General features: G+C 46.1%; 1 protein-coding gene across 13 annotated transcripts; it reads left to right on the top strand.

Annotated features, from left to right (window-relative positions):
• Nucleotides 1-417: 417 nt before the first annotated feature.
• Nucleotides 418-24,642, top strand: TPM3 (tropomyosin 3). 13 transcript variants are annotated; one of them, XM_072428102.1, is made up of 11 exons: nt 425-582; nt 790-915; nt 6,573-6,706; nt 8,939-9,056; nt 9,962-10,032; nt 11,131-11,206; nt 12,338-12,400; nt 13,380-13,449; nt 13,710-13,788; nt 22,614-22,648; nt 23,549-24,642. In XM_072428102.1, the coding sequence occupies exons 1-10, from the start codon at nt 469-471 to the stop codon at nt 22,630-22,632; spliced, it is 870 nt and encodes a 289-aa protein (XP_072284203.1). In that variant the 5' UTR covers nt 425-468; the 3' UTR covers nt 22,633-22,648; nt 23,549-24,642. The 13 variants fall into 13 exon arrangements, with proteins under 13 accessions (XP_072284208.1, XP_072284203.1, XP_072284207.1 ...); XM_072428101.1 differs by lacking the exon at nt 11,131-11,206 and adding an exon at nt 10,739-10,814 and having other exon boundaries at nt 431-582; XM_072428105.1 differs by lacking the exons at nt 11,131-11,206; nt 22,614-22,648 and adding an exon at nt 10,739-10,814 and having other exon boundaries at nt 432-582.
• Nucleotides 24,643-26,123: the final 1,481 nt, after the last annotated feature.

Raw genomic sequence — 26,123 nt, 5'->3', positions numbered from 1 at the left:
TGCCCCCTCGTACGTTAATCCCAGTTAAGGTCGTGGTCTCATGTGCTGCACCTTTGAAGAGTTGTTTGGAGGTCCGTCATCTTTTTATATCCATGTCACCTCGAAGGATCATTTCTCAGTGGGATATTTAAGGAGATGATGGTCGGGAGGGGGGTAATGGGGTATAACAATGCCTGAATGACAATAGCTCCGCTCATAACTGATGCTGTAACACAACAATTATGAACATCATTCCATCAGATCATTCTATGCCCCCACAGCTGTCCGACCGAGGCCAAATATGGAGGTGCCAGGGGCCCCCCCTCCCTCCGGGGCCTGAAGAACAAAGCAGCTCAGAGAGATGAGGAGGAGGAGCCAGGGACAGGTGTGACCCCGGGGTCCTTATAATGGATAGGGGACAGAAGTCCGAGGAACTGGAACCCAGCACAGGGAAGGCAGCAGAGGGACTGGGAAGCGCAAAGCACCAATATGGAGGCCATCAAAAAGAAGATGCAGATGCTGAAACTGGACAAGGAGAACGCGCTGGACCGCGCCGAGCAGGCTGAGACCGAGCAGAAGCAAGTGGAGGAGAAATGCAAACAGGTATCGTACCGCTATTCCTATAGATGAAGAAATTAGATGAGAGAGAAATAAATCCATGGAGGCCTTGCCAAGTCATGGGAGGTAATGAAGCCCATGGAAATGTTACACTGGTACATTACTCGGCATGTGACCATATATCTGATATCAGGTTTTTATTACCATGCAATGTATATAAGAACATGACCTCTGACCTCTGGCTTCCTGCAGCTGGAGGACGAGTTGGTGTCACTGCAGAAGAAGCTGAAGGGGACAGAGGATGAGCTGGACAAATACTCCGAAGCTCTGAAAGATGCCCAGGAGAAGCTGGAGGTGGCCGAGAAGAAGGCAGCTGATGTACGTAAGGGTCCTTGGGGGTGGGTTTGAGGTGAAGGAAAGGGGTCCTGGAGGGGTTCTGTAGAGGGAGAGGGGGGCCTGGAGGGGGCCTCTGGTGGAGGAGGGGGGACATGGAGGGGAACAGTGGGGGGGAAGGGGGGTCTTAGAGGGGGTCTGTAGTGGCAGAGGGGGTCCTGGAGGGGGTCTCTGGTGGAGAAGGGGGGACTTAGAGGGGGACAGTGATGAAGGGAGATCTGGAAGGGGGTCTGTAGTGGGGGAGGGGCTCCTGGAGGGGATCTCTGGTGGAGAAGGGGGACTTAGAGGGGGACAGTGATGAAGGGAGATCTGGGAGGGGGTCTGTAGTGGGGGAGGGGGTCCTGGAGGGGATCTCTGGTGGAGAAGGGGGGACATAGAGGGGAACAGTAGGCAAGGGTGGTCTTAGAGGGGGTCTGTAGTGGCAGAGGGGGTCCTGGAGGGGATCTCTGGTGGAGAAGGGGGACTTAGAGAGAGACAGTGATGAAGGGAGATCTGGGAGGGGGTCTGTAGTGGGGGAGGGGGTCCTGGAGGGGATCTCTGGTGGAGAAGGGGGGACGTAGAGGGGAACAGTAGGGAAGGGGGGTCTTAGAGGGATCTGTAGTGGCAGAGGGGGTCCTGGAGGGGATCTCTGGTGGAGGAGGGAGGACTTGGACGGGGACAGTGGGGAAAAGGGGGTCCTGGAGGGGATCTCTGGTGGAGAAGGGGGACTTAGAGGGGAGCAGTAGGGAAGGGGGGGTCCTGGAGGGGATCTCTGGTAAAAGAGGAGGTCCTGAAGGGGGTCTCTGGTGGGGAAGTGGGGTCCTTGGGGGTGGTCAGGGGTCCCAGAAGAATAATATGGGGTCCAGTCTAGTGGAAGCAAAATGTGGAAATGACATAAAAATCAAATAGTATATTGTGCATATAGGAAGAGTCCCCACCTGCATATGTGGATCAGTACCTGTGTATTAGGAGCTGTAGGGGCATAATTAGTCACATGATGGTACTTACATGGAAGGTTGGTCCTTTCTATAGGGATCACAATGAATGAGCTCACTCACTGTATTATGAAAGTCCCTATGATGTCAAAGGCAGAGTGCAGTACTGGATACTACCCGCTAGGTGTCCTCAGCGCACGCCCCCTCCTAGAATATGTAAAAGGCGCGGTTGAAATACCTACCCTCCTCAGCAATACCTTCCTTTGGCCGCCAGGTGTCAGCAACTCCCCCTCCGCTTCGTCACGGCTATAAGGGCGTGGCGGGCGGAAGTGGGGGTCGCGCGGGGAGCGGAAGTGTTCTCTGTTCAGTCAGAGAGGCACGGAGGAGGAGGAAGATGTCTGGCGGGGGTATGAGCAGCATTGAGGCGGTGAAGAGGAAGATTCAGGTCCTCCAACAGCAGGCGGACGATGCCGAGGAGAGGGCGGAGAAGCTCAGCCGGGAGGTGGAGGGCGAGCGCCGGGCCCGGGAGCAGGTGACCCGAAAATTTCACCCGCACACACCTCAGACAGGGGCCTAGCACACCACACCCTACCGGGCCCCATACAGCCTAGTATTACAGCCTACAGGGCCCAGATACACCCCAATATCACACCCTACGGGGCGCCATACAGCCAAATATCACACCCTATGGGCCCCCCCATACACACCAATATCACTCCCCCCCCCCCCCATACAGCCGAATAGCACACCCTACCAGGCCCCCCCATACACCCGAATATCACACCGCATGGTGGCCCCCTAAGCAGAATATCACTGCATGGGGGCCCCCATACACCCGACTATCGCACCCTACTTTGCCCTGGATAGCGGACCCCTATATTTTAGCCCTGACTACATAACAATATTGTCCCAGGTGACCCCACTACACTTGAATTTCACACATCCGTTCTATACAGGTTGAGCTGGGGGCTCAGGTATAGGTGACCCCCCCACCCCCATGCTAGGGTTCAAGTGCCCTGAATTTCCTGCACCCCAATGTATCTGTATGGGGTGACCCACAATACCCTACATGTGTGATAATGTACCCCAAATATAAAGGATCACATGACCCCCTGCACTGGGCAACTGTTTGTGTGACCCCACCATAATCTACAGGAAATGAGACCTCAATATTTAAATATTCCCCCTTTCATGGGCTGTATGGGGAGGGCCCAGAGGGCTGGGGATGAGTCCAGATTTTGACACCCCCCCTCCCCCCCCCCATACTGTATAAGTGAAGGTGACCCAACTATATACCCTCCTCCATACTAATATACTAAATCCCCCCCCCCAATGCTACAGTGCACCCCACACCATACTGTACAGGCCAATCATACTCAATGCTTCACCCTATTTCCTGCCCATGATTATTTCTGCCAAGCCTTGCCCTAGGAACTGACACTCATAGACTGTGACATGTCTCTGTACAGCACTGCGGTATATGTCAGCTATATAAATGTATAATAGTGTGTGACTGTGGGGGGACATTAGAAAGTCAGCTCCTCTGTACAGAGACTGATGGGACTGGTCAGTGATCTCTGTACAGCACTATGGTATATGTCAGAGCTATATAAATGTATAATAATAGTGTGTGACTGTGGGGGGACATTAGAAAGTCAGCTCCTCTGTACAGAGACTGATAGGACTGTTCTCTGTACTGCACTGTGGTATATGTCAGTGCTATATCCAGCTGCGGTGTTTCAGTGAGTTTATCCAGGAGGTGTATTGGATTAGCGTTGTTTTCTCAGGGCGTCTGCCGCGCTCCCCGGCAGGGTTGGGTCATTGTGTCATCTGCCGGGGTTTTTGGCTCTCTCTGACATCTTCACACGCTTTGAGTGCCTCGGCACAATGGAGTCTGATTAGAGAATTAAAGGGGAAGGCTTCTGAAAGCCAACATCAAGGCTGACACATCTTCTGGTGACAAATAAGACAATGTGATGCTGATATATAATTCTCATTTATACCTCTGACAGAAATTAGATGCAGGCTCATTGTGTAAATGGTCACTTTAATCCATAGAAATGGTGACAACTCAAGAGCCGATTTGGGAAACGAGAACAGCGTTGTCACCCTATGCCAGGATGACTCCATGACATTACCATGGAGATAGAAATAATGGGATATCTGGCTTAAAATATTTCTTTTTGTGAAGAGGAAGTGTCCTTATTATCCTACTTTTTATGAAAGTGACTGAAATATGTCTCTTCAGAGGCTGATGTGTGTGGGTGGTCCCCGAATAATGTCAGATTTGGCTCGTTAGAGAGTGAAATCTTCAGGGATTTTCCTGTGTGAATGTTGGAATCCTCCCAGATCTCTGCAAGCTTTAGAAAGCCGTCTGCGTGTTGTCACGCCCCGGCCGGTCCTCGTCTTCCTTATACAGCCATACCAGGATTGTCACCGGCGGCCAACAATGATGAAAGTCCTTCCATGCGTCGCTCGCATTAATCACCGGCTGGTTATGGCGGGCAGTTCCGGCTAGACGCCAGAGGGTGGGGCACCGTTGTAGTGGGTCCGGTGCCTCAAGGGTTAATGCTGGTGAATTTGTAGACACGGGTGAATATGCCAGTTTTATTCCCGTCAGCTTTCCGCAGATGTCGCCTCAATGCGACTTACTCCATTACCCGCTACTATGGCAACCAGCAGACAAGGCGGCGGCGTGCTTCTGCCTTACGTTGGCTGCGTCTTACAGAACAAACGGCGCGTCGGGTTTTCTTTCACAATGGCACATGCCACGATTTTCCAAATTACCCCAAATCGGAAATTAAATGCCGATTGTATACGCAAGACAAATGCGATATTGGATGCGGCGTAACCGTGCAGCTTCCACAAAGAATAAACATCTGATTTAGAATTGGAGCTGGTTTACTTAGTCTTGTGGTGCATGCTGGGAGTTGTGGTTCCCCTGTAACTACCCCCCCCCCCCACCGTACCGGCTTTGTGTACCCAATACAAGAAGAGCAGATTGGTTGTAACAAAGGTGGCAGAGCGGCCCCTGATCAGACTTCCTGTGTGTCCTTCCCCTCCTTTGTACTGCGCTCCCCCTGTCGTCACACCCTCGCTTGGCTTCCTTTTCAGTTTCTATAGAGATCATTTGGAGGAATTTAACCCCAGCACATCCCAGGCCTTTTCCTGCCGGGGTGTGTACAGCCGCCATGAATGAGGAGAGGGGTTAATGACCAGAAAAACCTGCTGGTTATCAGGCCAAAATCATTTTATATTGTGCAGGGTGGTGTGGGAGACCGGGGCGCCCTGCGCATGTGTAGACTTCTCCCACAACATAATAAACTGGCCTACAGCTAGGAGGGGGTATTAAATTATTAAATAAAGAACAGGTTTGGGTAATACACATTTGGCGCATGCTTACCCTGCGTCTGTAGTACCTCATACCATTCGTCATATCTGAAATCACGGTTTAACCACAACTTCCTGCCCAGCCCATCGCCTCTCTATAGGATTTGTTACGCGTTTCCCTCGTCCTGTACAGAACTGATTAACACTGGAAAGATCGCAGAATTGATTTATTGCTGGCTTACTTCCCACAATGCACCGGGCATAAGGTGACTAGATGTGTTCACTGAACATAAATCCAGAATTAAGGATTTGTCCTTCAGTGACTTGTAGTATTGGAATACCCAGCCGTCACTTACCTGGGACTAGGCAGGCCGGAAATCTGCATGTTTAGTCTAAACCCCTAAGTTGGAGGAAAGTCCCTAACACTCTGCTCTATTGACGTTCAGCACAGGTTTCTTATATTACGGGTCGCTTGGGTCAGGAGCCAAACTTTGCCCTAGGCAGCACATGACCCTGCAATTTGTTGTGCATAATAAGTAAAAGCAAGAGGGAGGTTTTTGTTTTTTTTAAGTTAGCAATTTAATAAATACTGATTGCATACCTATAGACGTAAAGTTATAGTTACAGAACAATCGTTATGAAAGGTTCCACCGGCCAGCTCTGGTCCCCTTGTTGTACCTAAATACAAGTACGGTACTTTGAGCAGATTCCAGGGATAGGAACCGAAATGATAAGGAAGTACAATCAATGAAACCCATCAATTCCAATATCGGCCTAATGTTCTCTACATAACTACTTCTGGGGAAGACAATAGGCATCAAAGGAGAGACATTCAGCTCTTTCAAAGGAGAGACATTCAGCTCTTTCAAAGGAGAGACATTCAGCTCTTTCAAAGGAGAGACATTCAGCTCTTTCAAAGGAGGGACAGTAAGCTCCCTTTTCTTCTGAGATTCTCATACAATAGGAAATTTGATGTAAAGTCTTCAGTCAGCACCCCCAATCTACTGAACAGGGCTGAACCTTTTGTGATTATTTACCCAGCATGGAACCTTTCATAACGATTGTTCTGTAACTATCACTTGTAATATTAATATGTATGAAATCAATATATATTGAATTGCATCATGGTAGGAAATGGTCTTATTCCCAGATGTACAGGGTTATATACATTGCACATGTTCTATATCACCAGCACAGGCAAGCGGGCATTTTCATGCTAAATATCACATAGAGTAATCTCGCACATACATTTCCCCTCCCTTGATGGTGGCTGACCGAGGCAAGGGGTGAGCATAGACGGGTCCATTACCCTAATAGAGCTGTGGGTTGTTCTCATTTACCTGATCGTATTTAATTTAAGTTTTGTCTGACTGCTTTTTTTTTTGTTTCCCCCCTCAGGCTGAAGCCGAAGTGGCTTCTCTCAATCGCCGTATCCAGTTGGTAGAGGAGGAGCTGGACCGTGCCCAGGAGCGCCTTTCCACCGCCTTGCAGAAGTTGGAGGAAGCTGAAAAATCTGCAGATGAGAGTGAAAGGTGAGCTTGTGTCTCCTCGTGTCTGTGTGGGTTTCCTCCCACAGTTAGGTTAATTGTCTTTCCCCTAAAAATGACCTTAGACTATATTAATGACATATGACTATAGTAGGGACATTAGATTGTGAGCTCCTTTGAGGGACAGTTAGTGACATGACTGTGGACTTTGTACAGCTCTGCATTACATGATGGCGCTATATAAATACTGTGTAATAATATTAATAATAATTTCTATACAGTGTTGAAACCAGAACACTTGGTGGGAAGAAATTGTAGGCGTGTTGCAGCCCCCATATTGTGACCCAACTCTTCAGTAACCACCTAAAAGAGTGATGACTGATAAATGCCAGGTGGTGCGCCCAACTAAAAGGGGCCGAGGAAATCACTGCTATAGTTCTGCTGTGGAGATGAAGAACTCTGGGGAAGGATAGATCATCACTGCTGGGCAAATTTACCTTACTTACCTAATATATTAAACGGGGCTTTGTATAGTTCTGATTCTTCAAAGAGCCAATGATCCCTTCGCTCCTAACACAGAAAGTCCAGTGACCTATTTTGCATTTATTAGGCAGAATCTGTCAAATCTATTGAAGTGGTAACCAAGTGAGGTCCATTTTTCTTTAGTTGCTGTAGGCATGGCTCTTTCTTTGCACACCACTAACCTTGTGCAGATGTAGGACCATTGGGCGCGGCCCCCAATCCTTCACATTCCATTTTAAAGATCGCTCCTCCTCCTCACTGCAGGCAGGATGTGCCTGACTGTCCAGAGTTTCCTGTTTGTCAGGAAACTGTTAACAGGATCTGGTGGCTTTGTTTATATTACGTTATCTGTAATCTGCACTGTTCAAATGGGTCTGAGCATTATCTAATGAATCCGCAAACCCAGGAAGTGCTCATTCGTCCCATTATTCCCCCAAACACAAGACACCGGTGCAATCATGATGGGATGACTGTGATTCCAAGCACTGAATGAAGGAGCTCTGAATATGTTTTCATGTTTTGGGTCTATACAGACTTAGTGATCCTTAAGCTGCAAGATCTTTGCCTTTGAGCACACGTCAGATGCTTCCTGTCCCATATTCGCCTCGGCTGAAATTGGATGAGAATTGGGTAGTGAGCTCGATGCCATATTGGCAGCGGAGACTATTCCAAATTGTTTTTTATATTACAACTTCAGGGGAGCAAATGTCTTGGCACCACTTAACAATGTTTTGTGACAGGACATGTTCATTACTGCCCCCCGAGCCATAGGACATGGGAAAGTGTCAGACAGTCGGGTCACAAAGCCTTATCTGGGTGGTTTAGTTCAGTGTGGCTCAAAATCAACTTTGCCTACATCAAAAGACGTTCAGTTTCAGGACTCATGCACAGCACCTTCATAGTGAATCTTATGGTTTATCCACCATTATTAAACTCCCTTCATCAGAACGGAATTGTGGTAAAATAGTGGAATGGAATATTAGGGTGGTTTTAATCTTGGCAGATGTGAAGTTCCTTTGTACCGGTTACCATGATGTACATGAGTGTTGGGTAGGAGTATACAGCAGGCTAGGCCCTCACATGAGTTCTGCCTCGGGTAAGACCTGTGAAGCCTTCATACGAGGCTCCTTCTCATCCTTACATTACAGGTTACCTCTTCTCCGTCTGCTCTTATCCCCTGTGAGAGCCTGAGATCTGCACAGAGATTTATTGCTTTGAAGCATGAATACCCCTTAATCTGCTCTCAACGGCTTCTGGAGAACCGGTTTTGAAATCTACTGATGTCATCCAGCGCCTCGGCCAAACCAGTTGTTATGCTGCATTACGACATATCCCAACTTGTTGGTTTTTAAGTAGCACGTTTAGCGTGAGCGCTTGTGTTAATCTGCAGCTTTTCTGTCAACGATGGCGTTATTACTCTTCTGATGAAAATCCTATAAATGTGTCGGCTGCATCTTGCTGGGGGAAAAAAAAATTCTGCGCACAGCATGCTTCCACATACCCAAATATGTAGTGACGACCATTCCAGATTTCTGTGAGGTCACCATTGGCACTTCTGCTGGGAACAATTCCTAATCAGTGCAAAGAATTTTCTTTGCTTAGGGAGCTTGGCAAACATTGACAAGTGAAGTCTAAAATTATAAACCGATCTTATTTTAATGTTTTCTTACCATATTCACTAGGAAGGTGAAGAACCACGAAATAGCTTAAACTTTACTTTTATTCTATTGCTGACTTATTTCTTTTATTTTCCAGAGGGATGAAAGTCATTGAAAACCGAGCACTCAAAGATGAAGAGAAGATGGAACTGCAAGAAATCCAGCTGAAAGAAGCCAAACACATAGCGGAGGAGGCAGATAGGAAATATGAAGAGGTGAGAACCTTTAACTTAGGCTGGGTACACACGTGTAATAATTGTTGGAAAGGATCTTTTCCAATGACAAGACTGAAAGATGCATGGAAGAGCACTGTACGTCAGCGGTGTTCTGCTGTATAGGGAGGGGGAAACCGATGGAGCGGCACCCCGCTGCGCTCTCTCCCCTTCATTACATTCATTCTTTGCCTGACTTCCGTGGACCTGCCAGGGCGACCGTCTGCATGATGAGCACTGTACACACGCCAGATCCTCGTCCGATATCAGCCCTGAGGCAATTATCAGACGTGAATTATCTGGCGTGTTTGTAGCCTAAGGAATGTTTCTGTCATCCCAATAAGGTGTTCCACGATCAGGCAGCCGATGTCCCTTTTGCAATAATCCCTACTACCTGCCCCATTGCTCCTGGTATCTGTAATAAAGCTGAGCTGTACATGTTCTGCAATGGATTTGGTTGGCAGGATACCTGCACGTGCCGGGAATAAACTCCCCCCTGCCTGTATGGGAGTTGCATCATTCCAGAACGGTCAATCGAGATGGCAGAGGATTGTTGACAAAGGGGAAAGTGGGAAAAGCTGAGTATCACAGGGTATAGTTCTGCAGTGTTTAACCCAGTCTTTTTTAAGCTGAGTGGGAACACAATATAGGCGGGTGGAAGCCCCTGTGTTGTCCCCCAACGTATCAGTAACCAACCAAAAACAGCCGCGTGGTGCACCCAGCTAAAAGCGGTTAGGGGGAGCTCTGCTTTAAATTGTTTTGCACAAAACTACCTAATACAGCTGAATACTTAGAGGTCTGTTTGGCTCATCTGCTTATAATACATACCCTTTTACACCTGAGCCAGGATAGTTTGCAGGGTTCTGTAATACTATTTGGCTTTTCTCACTATTCTCTCCTTCATACAGGTGGCCCGAAAACTCGTAATTATAGAGGGTGATCTGGAGCGCACGGAGGAAAGGGCAGAGCTGGCAGAGGCGTGAGTATCCCATCCTGGCCAATCCCAGTGCATTGTTTGTCCTTTGTTACACAAGGCCTGAATAAATTGTTAGACAAAACTAACTGCTCCCTGCTGGCTGCCTTTTGCTAGATCCTCGTTCTTTGGTGTGCTAAGTTAGTCTTCACACACCTTTCAATTCATTAAAACATCTTTCTAATTCCTTGATCATGTATCTAGGTTGTTTCAGGTAATGATGGCCTAATTGCACAAAGCAGGTAACTGCACTAATACAGCTTTTAGGTTCTCCTGCCGTGAATCCCAGGGTGCCAAATGTGTCATTTCTTAATTGTCCTGAGAGCCTGTCCTTGTCCTGCACATCCTATAATCTAGCAAAATCATAAATTGAGCCAATTAGAATGTTTGGAAAGAGGTGGGTGAGCTCTTGGCACTACAAGGAAGTGACTAGTAGCATGGGGCATCTAAAGGTATGTACAGTTGTTGCTGTAGGCTGTTCAGTTTTATTAGTGTGCTGTGCTGACCTGTGCAGGTTCAGTGTCCTTTGCTTTATAAAACATTACTATGTTTCGGGCCTTGTGTAACCCCTTCATCTCCACTTGCATGACTTGAATTTGATCGTTTTGTTTTTGCCCTTCCTGTTCCGTCCCATGCGGCTTTGTCCTGTGTGTTGTGACCTCCATCTTTCCAAAAAAAAATCCCTGTCCGCGTCCTGCGACCACTAACCTAGCCGGAACCGTGAGCTGGAGGAGCAGATCCGATCATTGGACCAGAACCTGAAGTGTTTGAATGCATCTGAAGAAAAGGTACTGAAATGGTCTCCAGGCTGCTTCCTTCTGTCCCTGGTGCTCGCTATCACCCATCTTCTCATTTCCTGTGCCTGCTGTGGTCTCTGTCCTCACTTCCTGCTCTGTCACTATCTGTGGACGATTGATTACAAGACGGTTTCCTTAGTTCTGTACACAAAGCAGAAGTTGCACTGCATTACCAAATAAAAAATGTGAATAATTGGTTACAGTGCAGGCAGTGAGGAACCTCTGAATGGTTTTCTTTTCGTGACTTATCTGTCTCTCCTCTCTTCCTCTCAATCTCTCCTGTCCTTTACCCTCCATCACTCCTCAGCAAATGTGCAGAGCTCGAAGAAGAGCTGAGGAATGTCACCAACAACCTGAAGTCCTTGGAGGCTCAGGCAGAGAAGGTAAGTGGTTGTGGTCAGGGCCTTCTCATTCCTGCCTGGCTTCTGGGGGCTTTAGGTATTATAAGATCTGATCACATGCTTGCAACATGGCTTTCTATAATGTGAAGTTTCACTTTGCACTTATATTGCTGTAATTGAGGAGCAAAGTGGATACCAGCAGTAGGACTGGCCTAGGTGAGCTTACAGAAATGGCTCAGAGTGGTTGTCGCTGAGCAGATGGAAGTCTTGAAAGTTTTAGACTCAAGGTAAATTACCCTCCACTGTTTAGCAGGATGGCTTGCATCACAACAACTTGCCACCCAAAAGTTACTGCTGTGACAAAACATAACGTAAAGATTTCCCCCTTTCATCTAGACTTCGGTCTACGACCTGTAATTCGTACTATACTTGTGGCTCGAGTCACATGACCAGAACCTTTTTTGATGCACATCTCATTCTTGCCTGCCTGGAACCAACCGGGTCTGATTTAGCAGCTGGTTACCATATAGGGAGACCCTTCATCTGGTAAAATACCAGCTGGGTGCTAACCCCATCTATTGCACCCCTGGGAATGCTGCACTTCCATTTTGGGAACCACTGATGTAAATGTTAACGGCTATTACTAATAAGTTGCCTAATATTAACATTACACAGTATATGGTGCCAACATATTACGCAGCACTGTACAAGGTCTATAGTCATGTGACTAGCTGTCCCTCACAGGGGCTCACAATCTAATGTCCCTACCATTGTCATGTCAATATACCAGTCTAAGGTTAGTTTGGGGGAAAGCCAATTAACCTAACTGCATGTTTTTGAAATGTGAAGAAACCAGAGGGGGGAGCCCACACAAACACTGGGTGAATCTGCAAACTCCATGCAGATAGTGTCCTGGCCGACATTCCAACCTGTGATCCAAAGACCAGAGTGCTAACCACTGAGCCATCTTGCTGTCCACTATTAAACTTGGTTTTCGGGAGTGGCATTTTATGGTGGCTCCCTGGCGTTATTTAATGATCAATCACAAATGCAACTCAACATTCTCTGAATTTCTCAAGTTCTTATAAATAGGAATGTTTGTTGTGTGCATTGTAATTGCTTGTAAGATTCTTAAAACATCTGTTCATATCAACTCTTTCCTTTATCCCGCAGTATTCTCAAAAGGAAGACAAATATGAGGAAGAAATCAAGATTCTGACAGACAAGCTAAAAGAGGTGAGCGTTGGCGTTGTGCTGAGGAAGCTGCTGTGTATGGTCACTTTGCATTCCATTAACACTGGACATATCTAGATGAGGTTGGGCTGGGGATAACCTTTGCCCCCAGGATTCACCCAAACTTATGTGAGCTGTGCTGCTACTCCTTGTGGTATGTGAGGGTGCGGTGTATTTTCTCAACATTTTCCTCAGTGAGAGCCAATGAAAACAGCAATTGTCTGAAAATAAGTGGAATGACAGATGTTACAGCTCAATGTGTTTTAGAGCCCAACTTGTAGTTAAATGGCCAATACCTGGCGACCCAGATGTTAATACGGCTTGGTCATCTACCTGCCTGGTATTGGATTATAAAGTTTGTCTATTTCCTCCCAAAGCAGAACTAAAGTGCAAAAAGAAAAAACCCTTTATATCCCGCTGGTCCTTCCTTCAATCTGGTCCTGCATTGTCCTAGAGGGAGCGCTGGGCACCGTCATCTTCTGTTTTCTCTTCCAGTCGTCTTCCTACGTCACCTGACCTCGCGCTGCGCAGGTGCAAGATTGGGTGACGTAGACCGTTGTAAAGGAGAGGCAAAAAAGCCGATCACCACACATACGTGAGATCGGCATCTCTTTTCCCCTTCGTAGTAAAATGCTCCCTCTGCGCATGCCCGATCTCAGGGCCAGAGCCTCCCGGGGATGCGTGACGTAGGTGTCCCAGGAGGCTTGCTCTTCCATTCAGTCGGGTTGCAAATGACAGACAGACCCACACAGTGACACAGGAGGAGGAGAGGACCCTGCCCCAAAGAGCTTACAATCTAAGAGGTGGGGAAGCAGCATACAATAGGAGGGGGGGACACTTGTCTTTTAGGGAGCATCCCTTAAAATTAGATACTTAAGAAAAATCACAGGGAGGTGTGTGAAATGAAAGCAATTTTTTACTCAAAGGTCCACTTCTAAGAAGGAAAAACCTTTAACAGATTTGTTCTTTCATTTCCTGACAGGCTGAGACCAGAGCAGAATTTGCCGAGCGGTCAGTTGCCAAACTTGAAAAAACCATCGATGACTTGGAAGGTAAGTGTGAAACTATTGCCTGTCTATAATGATCATTGTCCTGGAAACACTTTGCAGCTGTGCTAGTCGATGCGGTCATGGAAAGAAGCGACCAATCTGAGGTCCTGCAATAAAGGGGATATTCATAACGTGTTTATTAACCACATTGGGTTGCAGAGTTCCATTTTTTTCCCCCCCTTTCAAGCCGGAGGTCTGGCATGTCTCAGGGCAATGGAATCTGTGTAATGTCTGTATTCACCCTGTTCGCTCTCCGTCTTTAGATGAGTTATACGCCCAGAAGCTGAAGTACAAAGCCATTAGTGAGGAGCTGGACCACGCCCTCAATGATATGACTTCCATGTAAATACCGTGTGTGTGCTTGCTGAGGGTGGGGGCAGCTGCACGGCCTCCATACTAACCTCACCGTGTGTCGCTGGCTGGCGGCAGAATTCGTCCAGCCTGCTTGTTTTTTATTTCACAGCTTGCTGGGGTGGGGCAGAAGCTTGTGTGATCTCATTTTTACTGCCCCCCCAGACAAATCTTCTGCGTGTGTTGCAAAAACTAATCGTGTGTTTCTTACCGCATGCTTTTCATTCTCGTCTCTTATCGTACCAATCGCTTTCTTCTTTCTCATGTAGATAAGCGCAGGTCAAGCCGCCCGCTGGACTCTTCCTCCTCCTCCTCCTCTGTCTCTCTCTCCGTCTCTCACGCGTGCCCTGTAATATGTTCTGCAGATTGTACAAAGTGTTTATACAAAAAGAGAACATACTTTTATAAACCATCGAGTGGCTGCGAGTCTTTATAAAAGTGTCAGAAAAGGTGAAATATTATTCTTTGTCCATGGTGTGGTTGTGTGTGTGGTTTGTACCTGTGCCATCTCTGCGGCCCGTGCTGGCTCCTTCTAGCCAATGTTTATTTAATGGGACGGTGAAACACTTTTGTGTTCTCGAAGTTCAGCAGACAAATCCAACTCTGTTCTAAAATGGTACTTTAAAAATGCAGCGATATAAGGATCGCATTCCAGTCTCAAAAGTTTAAGTCAAACATTGCACTGGTTACTTACACCTGACCCCCAGCCTTACTTTCTTTATTCTGGCTCCTTTCTGAACTGAAATGATTTTTTCAATGCAAACTGAGCTTTTCACAATCCTAATATAACTTATCCCTGAACCCTCAGATAAAAATTACACATTAACTAAAGCTAGATAATCATTCCCCCCATCCCTTATTATCTGTAAGTGTGTGTGTGAAGAGTTAAGCTGCGTACACACTTCCAATTTTTATCGTTCAAAACGAACGATCGATTGGGCAAAAAATCGTTCGTAAAAAAAGTAACCAACGACGCCGACGAACGAGGAAAGTCGTTGGAAACGAACGACCGGACCGGCGGATCGGATTGGACGACGATCGTTGAACATCGTTCGTGTGTACGATCGTTCGTTGATCATCCATGGTCTGAGCATGCGTAATGAACGAACTTTCGTTCACTTTCCTGTCGTGCACATAGTTCCTCTATCGCTCAAACGATCGTATCTATTGTGTGTACAATATCTACGAACGATCGTGTCGTTATCTCTATGTGCAGGATCGGTGCTATACGATCGTTCGTAGATATCGTGCAGGATCGTTCGTCGTTCGTTTTCCAACCATAATAATTGGAAGTGTGTACGTAGCTTTATTTAGCAGTAGATGGCTGGTAGGTTTGTGCTATTATCTCACTGATTATAGTACTTACCTTGTGCTGTCACCCTGCAGCCATGACAGACCCAGAACGTTATCTTGCTGATTTTGGCACATACTTACCTTGGTGCTGTCACCCTGCAGCCATGACAGATCTAGGACTTGTCATTGCTGTAGGGCATACAAAGGTAAGTATTGGCCATAATCGGCAAATTCCAGGATCTGTCATCCCTGCAGGGATGAACGCCTCCATCTTCCCTGCCAGGCCATGGAATTGATGGTGATCAGTTAATTGATGTGTGTTTATCCCCGACAGCTGGCTCTGTGTCTGGCCCCTTATGGAGCAGAAACAAAAAACCTCCCAGAGCCAGGAAGGTATTTGACAAGACAGTGCGTACCTCTTGTCATATTATATATAATTTATATAATGTCATATTGACAGAATGTGCAAACTAATCTTTAATAAGGATAGCAGGCTTTAGATTTTCATTATAATGCAGCAAAGTATTTCATCTTTCCTGACCTTAGATGTGAGGGCTGCTTTATTTTTAGGCTTTCCTGTTGTCCAGCCAATAAAACACCCTTCTGTCTTAGGGTGACAACGCTCATTCCGTTATAGTAAGGCTGGACAGAAGCAAAAAAAAGTTCCACCAGCTGGTTGTTCTGGGTCTGTGGTGTAGAAGTTTTGTCGGCCAAGCACAGGAAGTATATTTTGCACTACAGGTGTTGTAAACATGAAGGTAAACCAGTGCTGGGGCTATTCTAGCAAAAGGGGGCAAAGTTTGCTTTAATTGCACTCAGATTATACTTTTGTGACCAAAGTTATCCTTTGCTCCTGACCCCTCTGTGACTGGCGGCTCGGTCACCTGCAGTGCTGGAGTCACACAAGAGAACAGAGGTAATGGACGGTCTTATTGAAAGTCTTATGTCTCTCTGCTTATTGGCTGGGCAGCTGTGCAATCAAAAGTATATCCATGCAATCATGAGCAGTGAATGGTCTAGCACTATGTTTCGCAGTCAGGGTTCCTGCAGAGGGCGCTAGGGGTTCAATGAGCATTTTGCACCTCTCAGGTCAGTGTAAGTGACACTATCTTATTTTTTTTTTTTTTTTTTTTTTGTCACACTTCAACTTTATTTGCAAAACAGTAATACTTTAAAACAGTATACATCTTGTAGCAGCAAATTAAACAGAATCGCATATTAATAGTACAATATTACAGTATAAACTTCCAAAAACTGCATCAGCCAACAACTTTCCTATGAGCAGCAATTTAGGGCACTTGTACCAGTACCAGAAAAAAGGCAACTTCTATCATAATAAAAAAAAAATACCATCCATTTATGACATGTGCCTTATATACTGATTTCTCTCTTCTACCCCTAAAAAGAAAATGAGATCAGGTGGTTACTTTGAAAAGATAGTTTGATACGTGGTAGTACATTTGAAAATGATCCATGCATCCAATGTCACAGAAAACTTGTCAATAATATCCAGGCTAATGACTTTTCCTCCTCCATCAGGTAAACAGAATTCACTTTGCTCAACCAGAGTCGCACCGTAGGTGTCTCTCCCCAAAACAATGGAATGACGCGCTCTGGTAATTCAGTGTCAGGGACTTTTTGTATTTTTTCGGGGACATGTTATGTAAATGTAAGCGACACACTTCTGGTCTCAGTGGCAGTGAGCATCCAGCAATTTCCCTCCAGAAATCTTGTATCTTGGGGCATGGCCACCAAATATGGGACATAGTGCCCGCATCAGATCTACAGCGCCAACAGATATTGGTGAAAATTTGTGGCTCTTATCTGGGGTCCAATATCAGTGTGTGCCAATCTTGTAAGCATTCTCCTGCAGTCTCGTGTTGATAGAACATTTATGTGCCAGAAAGCAAGCCCTCTCCCATTGCTCGTCTGTAAATTGGATAGTAAGCTCTTGTTCCCATTCACCAATGATCGTTTTAGCTATCTATTAGGGTGACATTCTTCTCACTGGCCTGCAATGTAGGATGAATTCTTCCCACTGGTTACCATACCAATATACTGTAATCTGTGGGTATAATATTAGAAGGGGTTCACTGAGACCTAAAAGGTATTTCAAGGGTTAAAAAGATGCTGCATTAGTTTGTATTGTATAGCAGGCTTTCATGCTGGTAACAGGTTACATGTTTTCAAACACCTGGAAGGCAAAATACCTGAAACTTAAGGAAACCACAGTGTTCCCCCAAGATATTTTTTTAAGCTGGGTGGGAAGAGCTGTAGGCAGCCCTTGTATTGTGATTCAACTTTCCAATAGCCACCCAAAAACAGCCAGGTGGTTACTGAAAAGTGCCGGGGGGAACACTGAATCAGGTATAACTCTGTGCTTAATAGTCTGCTTACATTCTGCATATAATATCGAAGACAGCGCAAACCCAAAGCCGTGCAAAACGGTCTGTGGGCAAGCCCAGTGTACATAGTTATAATTACATAATTACGTTCAAAAAGACCAAAGTCCATCAAGTTTACCCACTAATAAACAAATCCCAGATATAAAACTCTATGGACACATGATCCAGCAGAAGGCAAATGTTCCACATGTAATCCCCAAATCAAAACACTTCATTAGAAATATTTCACCCCAAAATAATTGCTGCAAGTTTATATTTCACCTTTTTACATCATTGATAGTCTGAGCTGAGAATTTTCTTCCAAGCTGTGATTGTGTGTTTCTCTTATCAGTCTGATTCCACACAATAATGGAGAAATCTTCTCTTCCTTCATGCCTCAGTCACTCCATTGCTGCAGAGCTAATCTATTTCTACCACGGTCAGATTGTCCTAACCTCAACGTCTTGTATCTGATCAACACAGCAACGCTTTGTCTTGTGATTGTGCGGTAAAGTCATCTTTAAAAAGTAAACCCAGCATATTGAGGTCATGTGAGCTTTCACCTGGGATGAAAGATCCATGTTTAAACCTTTGGGACACCTTCCCATATCATGCGTATCAGGTGAGAAGTAAGAATTATACTCTGATCATCGCTGGATGTGACGTCGCTTCAATCTGCGGATACGAAGCTTCTGAAATCTCGATACAACTTTCCTGTCTAATACATATAATCTAATATCATCCCACCTATGTAAGGTAAGTACATATATAAAGTTTCATCTGGTTGAGACATAATCCTACCCCTGTACAAAGCATTGGTCAGACCTCACTTGGAGTATGCAGTTCAGTTTTGGGACATTGTGGAATTGTAGAGAGTGGAGAGAAGGGCAACTAAACTAATAAAAGGAATGGAGGAGCTCCGCTATGAGGAGAGATTAGCTGAACTGAATCTATTCTCCCTTGAGAAGAGACATAGGGGGGATATGATCACCCTGTATAAATATATAAATGGTCCATATAGAGAACTCTCTTCCCCATTATTCACTGTAATGTCATTACAAAGCACAAGGGGGCGCTCTTTGCATTTGGAAGAAAGGAAGTTTAAGCTGCGGATAAGGAAGGGATTCTTCACTGTAAGGGCTGTGAAAATGTGGAATCGGCTCCCTCAGGAAGAAGTTTCAGCAACTACTATAGAATGCTTTAAGAAAAAGCTGGATGATTTCTAGAAACACAGAATATAACTGGGGATTAAGGATTTAAAGTAAAGATAACAGAGACTGCTGATCCAGGGAACATCCGATTGCCTCATGGAATCAGGAAGGAATTTAGTTCCCCTGTTGGAGCAAATTGTACCCGGGGGTTTATTTTTGCCACCTTTTGGACCAACTATGTCTTATAGGGTTTTATATCTAAGTTTATTTCCATAGTGGGTGAACCCGATGGACTTATGTCTAACGATGTAGGGGGGTGCAGAGTGGCTGCCATATCCCTGGTAATAGATAAGATGTGACGTCACTCGTCGGCTTCTCCCGATTTGTGTTTCTGGGACTTGCAATTACTTTCGGACCCTTGATGACCTGGAAACACCGGTTTGACCTTGGCAAAGTGAAAGGCTATAAAATGACTTCATTGTCCTTCCCTCGTGGAAATGCCACAAATGCTGCTGAACACTTTTTTTTTTTTTTTTAACTTCTGATAAGAAAAAGTCATATTCTTTCCCTGAATGACTACGTATCGTCGAGATTCCATTTGTATTGATAATAGGCTGCCTGGAACAGGTGTGCCCTCCATGACCGGCTTATCGCTGAACACGTCAGGGTTACTCATGTGTCACATGACACGCCAGCTTCCTGTGCTTGCAGATAAAGACACTTGTAACTTCTCCTCTTCACAGGAGGGGGCGCTGGTGGTGCAATGTACGGGTTTTTCTACACTGGCATCTGTGTGCTATTGCTTAGTGCAAACTTTTGTAAAAAAAATTGTCTAACGTAAGAGATTCCATCTGTGCATCAAATCTGCATTCATTGCAGAGAAACTGTGGTTAAGTATACTTTAATTTTTTCTTGTGGGGGTAGAAGGCCGCTCCATTATTAGGTTTTAATCTCTAGCCAAAGCTGCGAAATTCCAAACCAACAGTTAGATGCACAGTCAGCAGGCTTCCTATTAGAATTACTCCTCTATGTGCCCAATCAGGCCGATCTTTGGAGTGGACATGGACAGACGACGTCTGCAATCATTTCCCCGACCTGTTGAAAAGCTGAGCATTGGCTTCCAGGATACTCCGAGCTTCCTATTATCTCTGGGATATTGGACTCCTTATATCCCAGCCCAACCAATCAAGATGGCCAAGGGGAGAAGCGAGGGAATGGGGGACAGAGGAGTAACATAGGGTGGCTATTATTATTATACATTATATAGTGCAGACAGTGTGCAGCGCTGTACAAAGTCACCTGACTAGCTGTCCTTCAAAAGGGCTCACAATCTATCTCCCCAGTCATGTCATTACCACAGTCCTAAGGTCAGTTTATGGGGGGGGGGCATTTACCCTAACCGGCACAAACATGAAACTTGCAAACTCCATGCAGATAGTGTGCTAGGCAAGATTCAAATCTGGGACCCAGTACTGCAAAGGTGCTAACCACTGAGCTACCTTCTGGTTTAATTCTACTTTTCACAAATTTCCACACCTTGTCTAAGGGCTCCTGCAGCCTCCTTTAAACAAGTCTCCAGCTAATGGTGTCCAATGGCTGCCCTGGTGCATCTGACGAATCCATTCCCTTGTCCTGTTTCTTCTGTGCAGTCCATAATGGAGTGGTTTGCTTGATGCATCATGGGACAGGTTGGCTGCTTTGTTTCCCGAGGCCTTGGCCGGACACGTGGAAAAGTTGCTGTATCCGTCCAATAGTGAGGTCAGGATGGGTGACGGGTAATAAGGTCCTTCCATTGCTGTCTCTTTCTCTCTAGTATCTATTCATTTCAGGCCGGTTCATGCATTGCCCCCCATTATTTATATATAAATGTAAGGCTGCCCCCTAACACTAGCTGTCTCTTCCACTAACTCAGTCTGTCTTTCTCTCTCTGTTTTCCTCTTTCCACTGCCCCTTCTGCCCTCTCCCCCGCAGAGCGTCTCTACAACCAGATGGAGAAAAACAGGCTTCTGTCTAGTGAGTTGAAACTCACCCTCCATGACCTCTGTGACTGAGGTCGCCCACAGCCCCACCATCCCATAGCACGGCGGAATGGATGGAGACGTACGGCGCTTCCGGGCCAGGGTGTCGCTAGTCTTGTCTAGTGCCATGTTGGAAGGCCTCCATATCATCGCACCATTTGTACCCCCCCCGATTTATGACCCTCCCTCCCTCCCCACCCACTTTTACTATTTCTCTCCAAAACTGGACATTTCAATTAAGGAGGAAGGGGGTATTATGCTCCTAAAGCCCCAACACCTCTTACCTGAAGCCGTAGGGATATCTGTGCCACTGCCAGTCTTGTAACCCTTTACCAACCCTATAAGTGGAAGCCGGAACCTGCATTGTGACTCGGCTTTTGTGCCGGGCGATGCGCCCAGCTAAAAGAACCTAGAGAGCCTTGCTGCCACAACAGAACTAAAGACCAGAAAATGCAGCTTTTTCCATGTGTGATCACTCCAGACTTCCTGTGGTTACAATTAGAAGTTGCTGCCAGGCCTGGTACACCCTGACACCCCGGAATTCCCTGAGATAAATAGATTGTCGCACATCTCTGCTCTGGCTTGTGTTGTCACCCCAGCGTTGATCACACTTTCCCTTAATTCCACCAGTTGCAGGTTTTTAGATTACTTTGCAAACCATGTGCAATCCCTAATTCTTCAGTTTATTCTATGCACTCGAGATTCTTTTTTTAATATTTGGAATGCAGCAGGAGGATTACGACTGGCAGGGGCACAGATCCAGGAGCTGTCGGTATAACCTCTAGGGGGAGCTCTTTGTTCCAGGGTTTTATTATTGGCTGATTTGTGCAGGCTTTGGGGGGGTAATTGCAGCCACCGTGGCTTTGTATGGAGTCACTGGGTGCTCATGTAATGTCTGGCCAGGACTTCTGAGATCTAAATCTTCTTTATTGTACAGAAAGCACTTTATTATTATGGCAGCATTACATCCATACAGCCTGTCTGACACAGATATGGGGTCGGTGGAGGGAGGGGGCATTGTGCACGTCGATAGTGGCTGAAGTATTCTCTGGCTGTAATTTTGTGTTGCTTGGCCTTTCTCCCCCCAATAAAGCTCCATATTATCCAGTATTCTGCAGTGGTCTCTTATTGGGTGCATCAAATCCTATGAGGTGACTGCAAAGTCCAACTGTTCAGTTATTGCTTCCATAGCTTCTCAATTCTGCATTTAGATTTATATTGTGATCTCAAATAACATCTAAGTGGCCCTGCCACCTCCGTAATGGGCTGGAGTGCCGGCCATATGTCCCAGAAATCACATGACCAATGCCATGGGTTTCAACCAATCCCTGATCCTCACCCTTCAGCTGTGATCAGCAACGAAAGGGGCTTGGAGCAGCGTTTTCTCCAGGTGAGGTGAATATTTCATCTTGTGCTTAGTAAAGTGGACCTGTCTCCTACCATGCAGCCTGCACCTTTCTATTAGCCTATTGGGGGTTGCACAGCAGTCCTGATTGGTTGAAATGTTTTTTGGGTTTCTGCAAGTATGTAAGCCTGGAATATGTTTATCCGGAGCCAGTATACAATCGTATTTTGTGTTTGTATCTTGGTGTGTATATATGTATGTATGTATGTATTCTCCAAGCAGCAGATGCACCCTAGGGGGTAATGTAATGATGGTAATTGAATAATGTTGCCAGCCTTCACCTCACAAACCTTCCACATGTCAATGTACATACATTGAGTTCCCATTGGTCCACAAGGACCCCTCTCTATACATAGGTTGTGTCTGTATGGTCGTTCCTTTTGCCTCTGCTTCTTCCTTCTCTGCTCTGTTTGAAGTGACTCTGCACCTCCTATACCTGAACCAGCCACACAACACGATCTGATTGGCTGAGCCGCTGCCACGATTGGGTCCACGTTTTGCACCTGAATGTTGCTCGGCAATGCCGTCCTTGTGGTGACAATGTAAATCTGCCTTTCTCATACAGGTCCAGAGCACTTTACTGAAAGAGATGAACACAATGTAAGCATTTTGCATGTTGCAGCAATTCTCATTCAAAGCAATCTGTTACAGCCTGGAGATGAGGGACAGGGCAGTATTACCAACCAACCTACCCACCCAGCTACCTACCTACCCTAATCCATTACTGCTGTTGAGTTGTTTGCATTGTGTAGCTCTGACCTTTAAGCAACAGTGCCCCCGTGTGGCAGGTTGAGGAACAACACCTGTCCTAATGAACATTCCCTGTCCAAATAACACGTTAATATTTAACCTGTTTGCTGCCATAAAAATATTTTTATGTATGTGACATTGGCTGGAAACTCTGAGCATTCAGACTACAAAATCCTGCAGCAAAATACCCCCCACACCATGCCTGGGTGTGGGTCATATGACTGGATAGCACAATGCTGCCCTCCTGTGTTTGAACTTTGCAACATCAATATAAAAATGATTGTGGGCTTGGATTCAATTCGTCCACTAAAGAGAATCCTATAACCACCCCAAATGTAAAATATCATGTTGTATTGGGGAATGAAAATTAAAGTCATTGTGTTAGATAACAAAATTTACCTCCGGGTTTGGTTAAGTTGCTGTCTTGAAATATCAAAGTGTAAAACCTCCTCCTATAGGTTGTCAGCCCAGCCAATAAAACCAATTCAGTGTAAGATCCCATAGACTTGAATGTAACACGCCCTCTGCTGGTGGTATATGTACATGACGTGTCATAAAGGTAATAGAGATTCCAGGTTGTCCCCGTTCATTTCTTCTGGGGACACGGTGAAATGAGAAATGTAGGGGTTCCTTTGGTCCCACCAGCCAGGTAACACAAGGGGTTTATAATAAAATCAAATGCATTTCTTTTTGTAGTGGTGTGCTGATACAAATACAATAACCTCGAACGCTCTCTTTTCCTTCCCCCAGATAAGCTGCGGAGTACCAAGGAAGAAAACGGCAAGATGCAGAAAATGTTGGAGGACACGCTGCACGAATTGCACAGCTTGTAGGCGCGATGTCACTGCCAGACACCCGCTGCGCCCTTCCTACACCCCCACCAACCGGACCACGCACCTCCTAGCTGTGTGGCGACGGCCATTTTTTTTTTATCGACCTTTACACATTCCTGTGGCTATGCTCTTTCTTGTATTCCATTTTTGAGCCCAATGTGCTTCTTTCATTGGGTGATCATAGTGTTACCCCTTCCACCCCCTTAGCACTTCATACAAAAAGTCGGGGGGTAAAAATGACCAAATCCTGCTGCTCCTTATAGTGCCAAATTTAGATTTCTCCTGCAATCGGTGCCGTCGGCCACATTCCAGACCTTTCTCAGCCGGTCTTCTACACCTAGAAAAAAGGATTGCGATTGTGCAAATATTTGAATTTGTCTCCAAATGAAATGTTTTGCCCCCGAGGTGACATTTGCTGCCATTGCTGGGTCACCCAGAGTGTAGCCATTCAGATTGCGGGCCCGTGTGTGTTGTGTACACGCTGAGGTATTGCATGTAACCAGCCATTGTCATGTCGGGATCTTTTAATACCCTTGGCTCCTCAATTGCCCATTTTCCGGGGGGCAGTTCTGAATTTCTTGCACAGGTCCCATCCTTTTGTATGGTGAAGCCCGGTTGTGACAGGTTCTCTTTTTATATAACAGGGCCCATGGGGGGAGGGTAATCATGTCCCAATGACTTCAATGGAGTATTTTTTTTTTTGTAGCCATGTAATACCCGGTGTACTTTTTATACCTTGTGATGTTATGACCCCCCCTGGAGTTTATTAAACGGTAGTGCAGCCCCTGGTGGTGAAATGTTTCTCCTATTTTTGGGATTTGATTATCGCTATCTGAATTTTTTTTTTGGTTTGTTTTTTATACTAAACACTAGCCTTTTGTCTTTATTGGCATTGCCTTGGCCGCTGGGAGGAGGAGGAGGGGAGTGAGGAGGGGTATGGGAAGGGTACTTGCTGAAATTTTTGCTTTGGTGCAACTAGTACAAAAATAAATTCACGTGCCACTTTTCAAACGACTGCCTTGTGTCCTGTGTGCGGGGGCCCAGAGGATTCTGGGACTTTTGTCTGTATTGTTCCGTGGGGGCGGGGTGATGGGGAGGTGGCTGACACTGTCACATTATCTGTTCTCTGGTTTTAATCAAAACATTTTTTAAAAAAAACAAACAAAGCTTCCATTTACATCAATAAAGTAAGAGCTGCTACCTGAACCCAAGACTGGCGTGCTGATTGGGGGCAGGATCGTGATAGAGTACCTGGAGGGGAAATGTATGGGGGTCAGTGGTTTAATTTTGGGGGTATTGGTGCATAGTCCTATGCCAGGCATGCAGAGACATGGCTGCCCAACTCCAGTCCTCAGGGGCCGGGACCTGCACACAGATGTCCTTATTAATGACATATGCTCTTTGCACTGGGGCTGGGACAAACCCCACGCTCAGTGTGGTCCTTGGGCTAGATCCAGGATGGCCCGCTCTTATGTGGGTGGCCCTTTGTGCTGGAGCTGGGACAGACCACACCGTCTGTGTGTGGCCCTCGGACTGGAGCTGGTGCAGGTCTAAACTCGTATGTATGGCCCTCAGCCTGCCCTATGTGTGTCCTGATCCTGAAAATGATATTTTCCCTGACTGAACATTATTCAGGATTAATATTCATTTTACTGCTAGCGATCACTTGCTGTTGAGCTGATTAAACATTGGAACAGCGCCACCTCTTGGTCAGTGATGTAGAAAGCCATGTGACCCTCATTGCTATGTAATCAATACCAAGAACGGCTTTTCCTGAATGGATGGGGCCCTGGATTTTAATCATTATTCATGAATCAGTGTCATTTAGTGTGCATAACTGAGATCCCCCCCCCCCCTTCTGATACACCTGGGGGACCCCACAATTTGATATAAAAGGGGGACCCTTGTCATCGGGGCTGTGCACAGTACTTCCAATACAACGATTGCAGTCACAGCAGGTATAGAAACTCACAGGAGGGAAAGGGGGGACCCTGATGAATGGTTGGAGGTGCATGCAGGGGCAGCCAGGAGTGCAGGGTTTCCCAAACAGCCATAGCTGTGCATTTCTCTCCCATCCGTACACTTTTTAATTACCTTGCTAATCTATGGGGACACATCACAGACTATGCCCCTGCACCCTGCAGTGTACAATCTAAGAGCTCGCATGATTCTCCCTGCTTTTCTATGGAACCATTTTAGCTCAGTCACCATTCTACTTTCTGGATGACAATGTAAATCCTGCAGCTGATATTCTCACTGATCGGCTCCCGCTCTCCTTGTGATTTCTTACAATGCTGCAGGCAGGAGGAAGCATTTCCTTAGTCTCCTCCTCTCCAGGCTGATGACACCTCTGCCTAGGGTACACAGGTTAGATAATAGAATGAGGTGGAGCTCCTGTGAACAATGATCCCATTGCTGGATTATGAAATTATAAAGACAAATCCTCCTTATTGATTCATTTGATGTTGCCCTCTAGTGGCGGTGGCTGCACA

Source organism: Pyxicephalus adspersus, chromosome 12, assembly GCF_032062135.1.
Source record: "Pyxicephalus adspersus chromosome 12, UCB_Pads_2.0, whole genome shotgun sequence".
Classification (NCBI taxonomy): Eukaryota; Metazoa; Chordata; class Amphibia; order Anura; family Pyxicephalidae; genus Pyxicephalus; species Pyxicephalus adspersus.
This window is presented reverse-complemented; position numbering and strand designations above follow the sequence as displayed.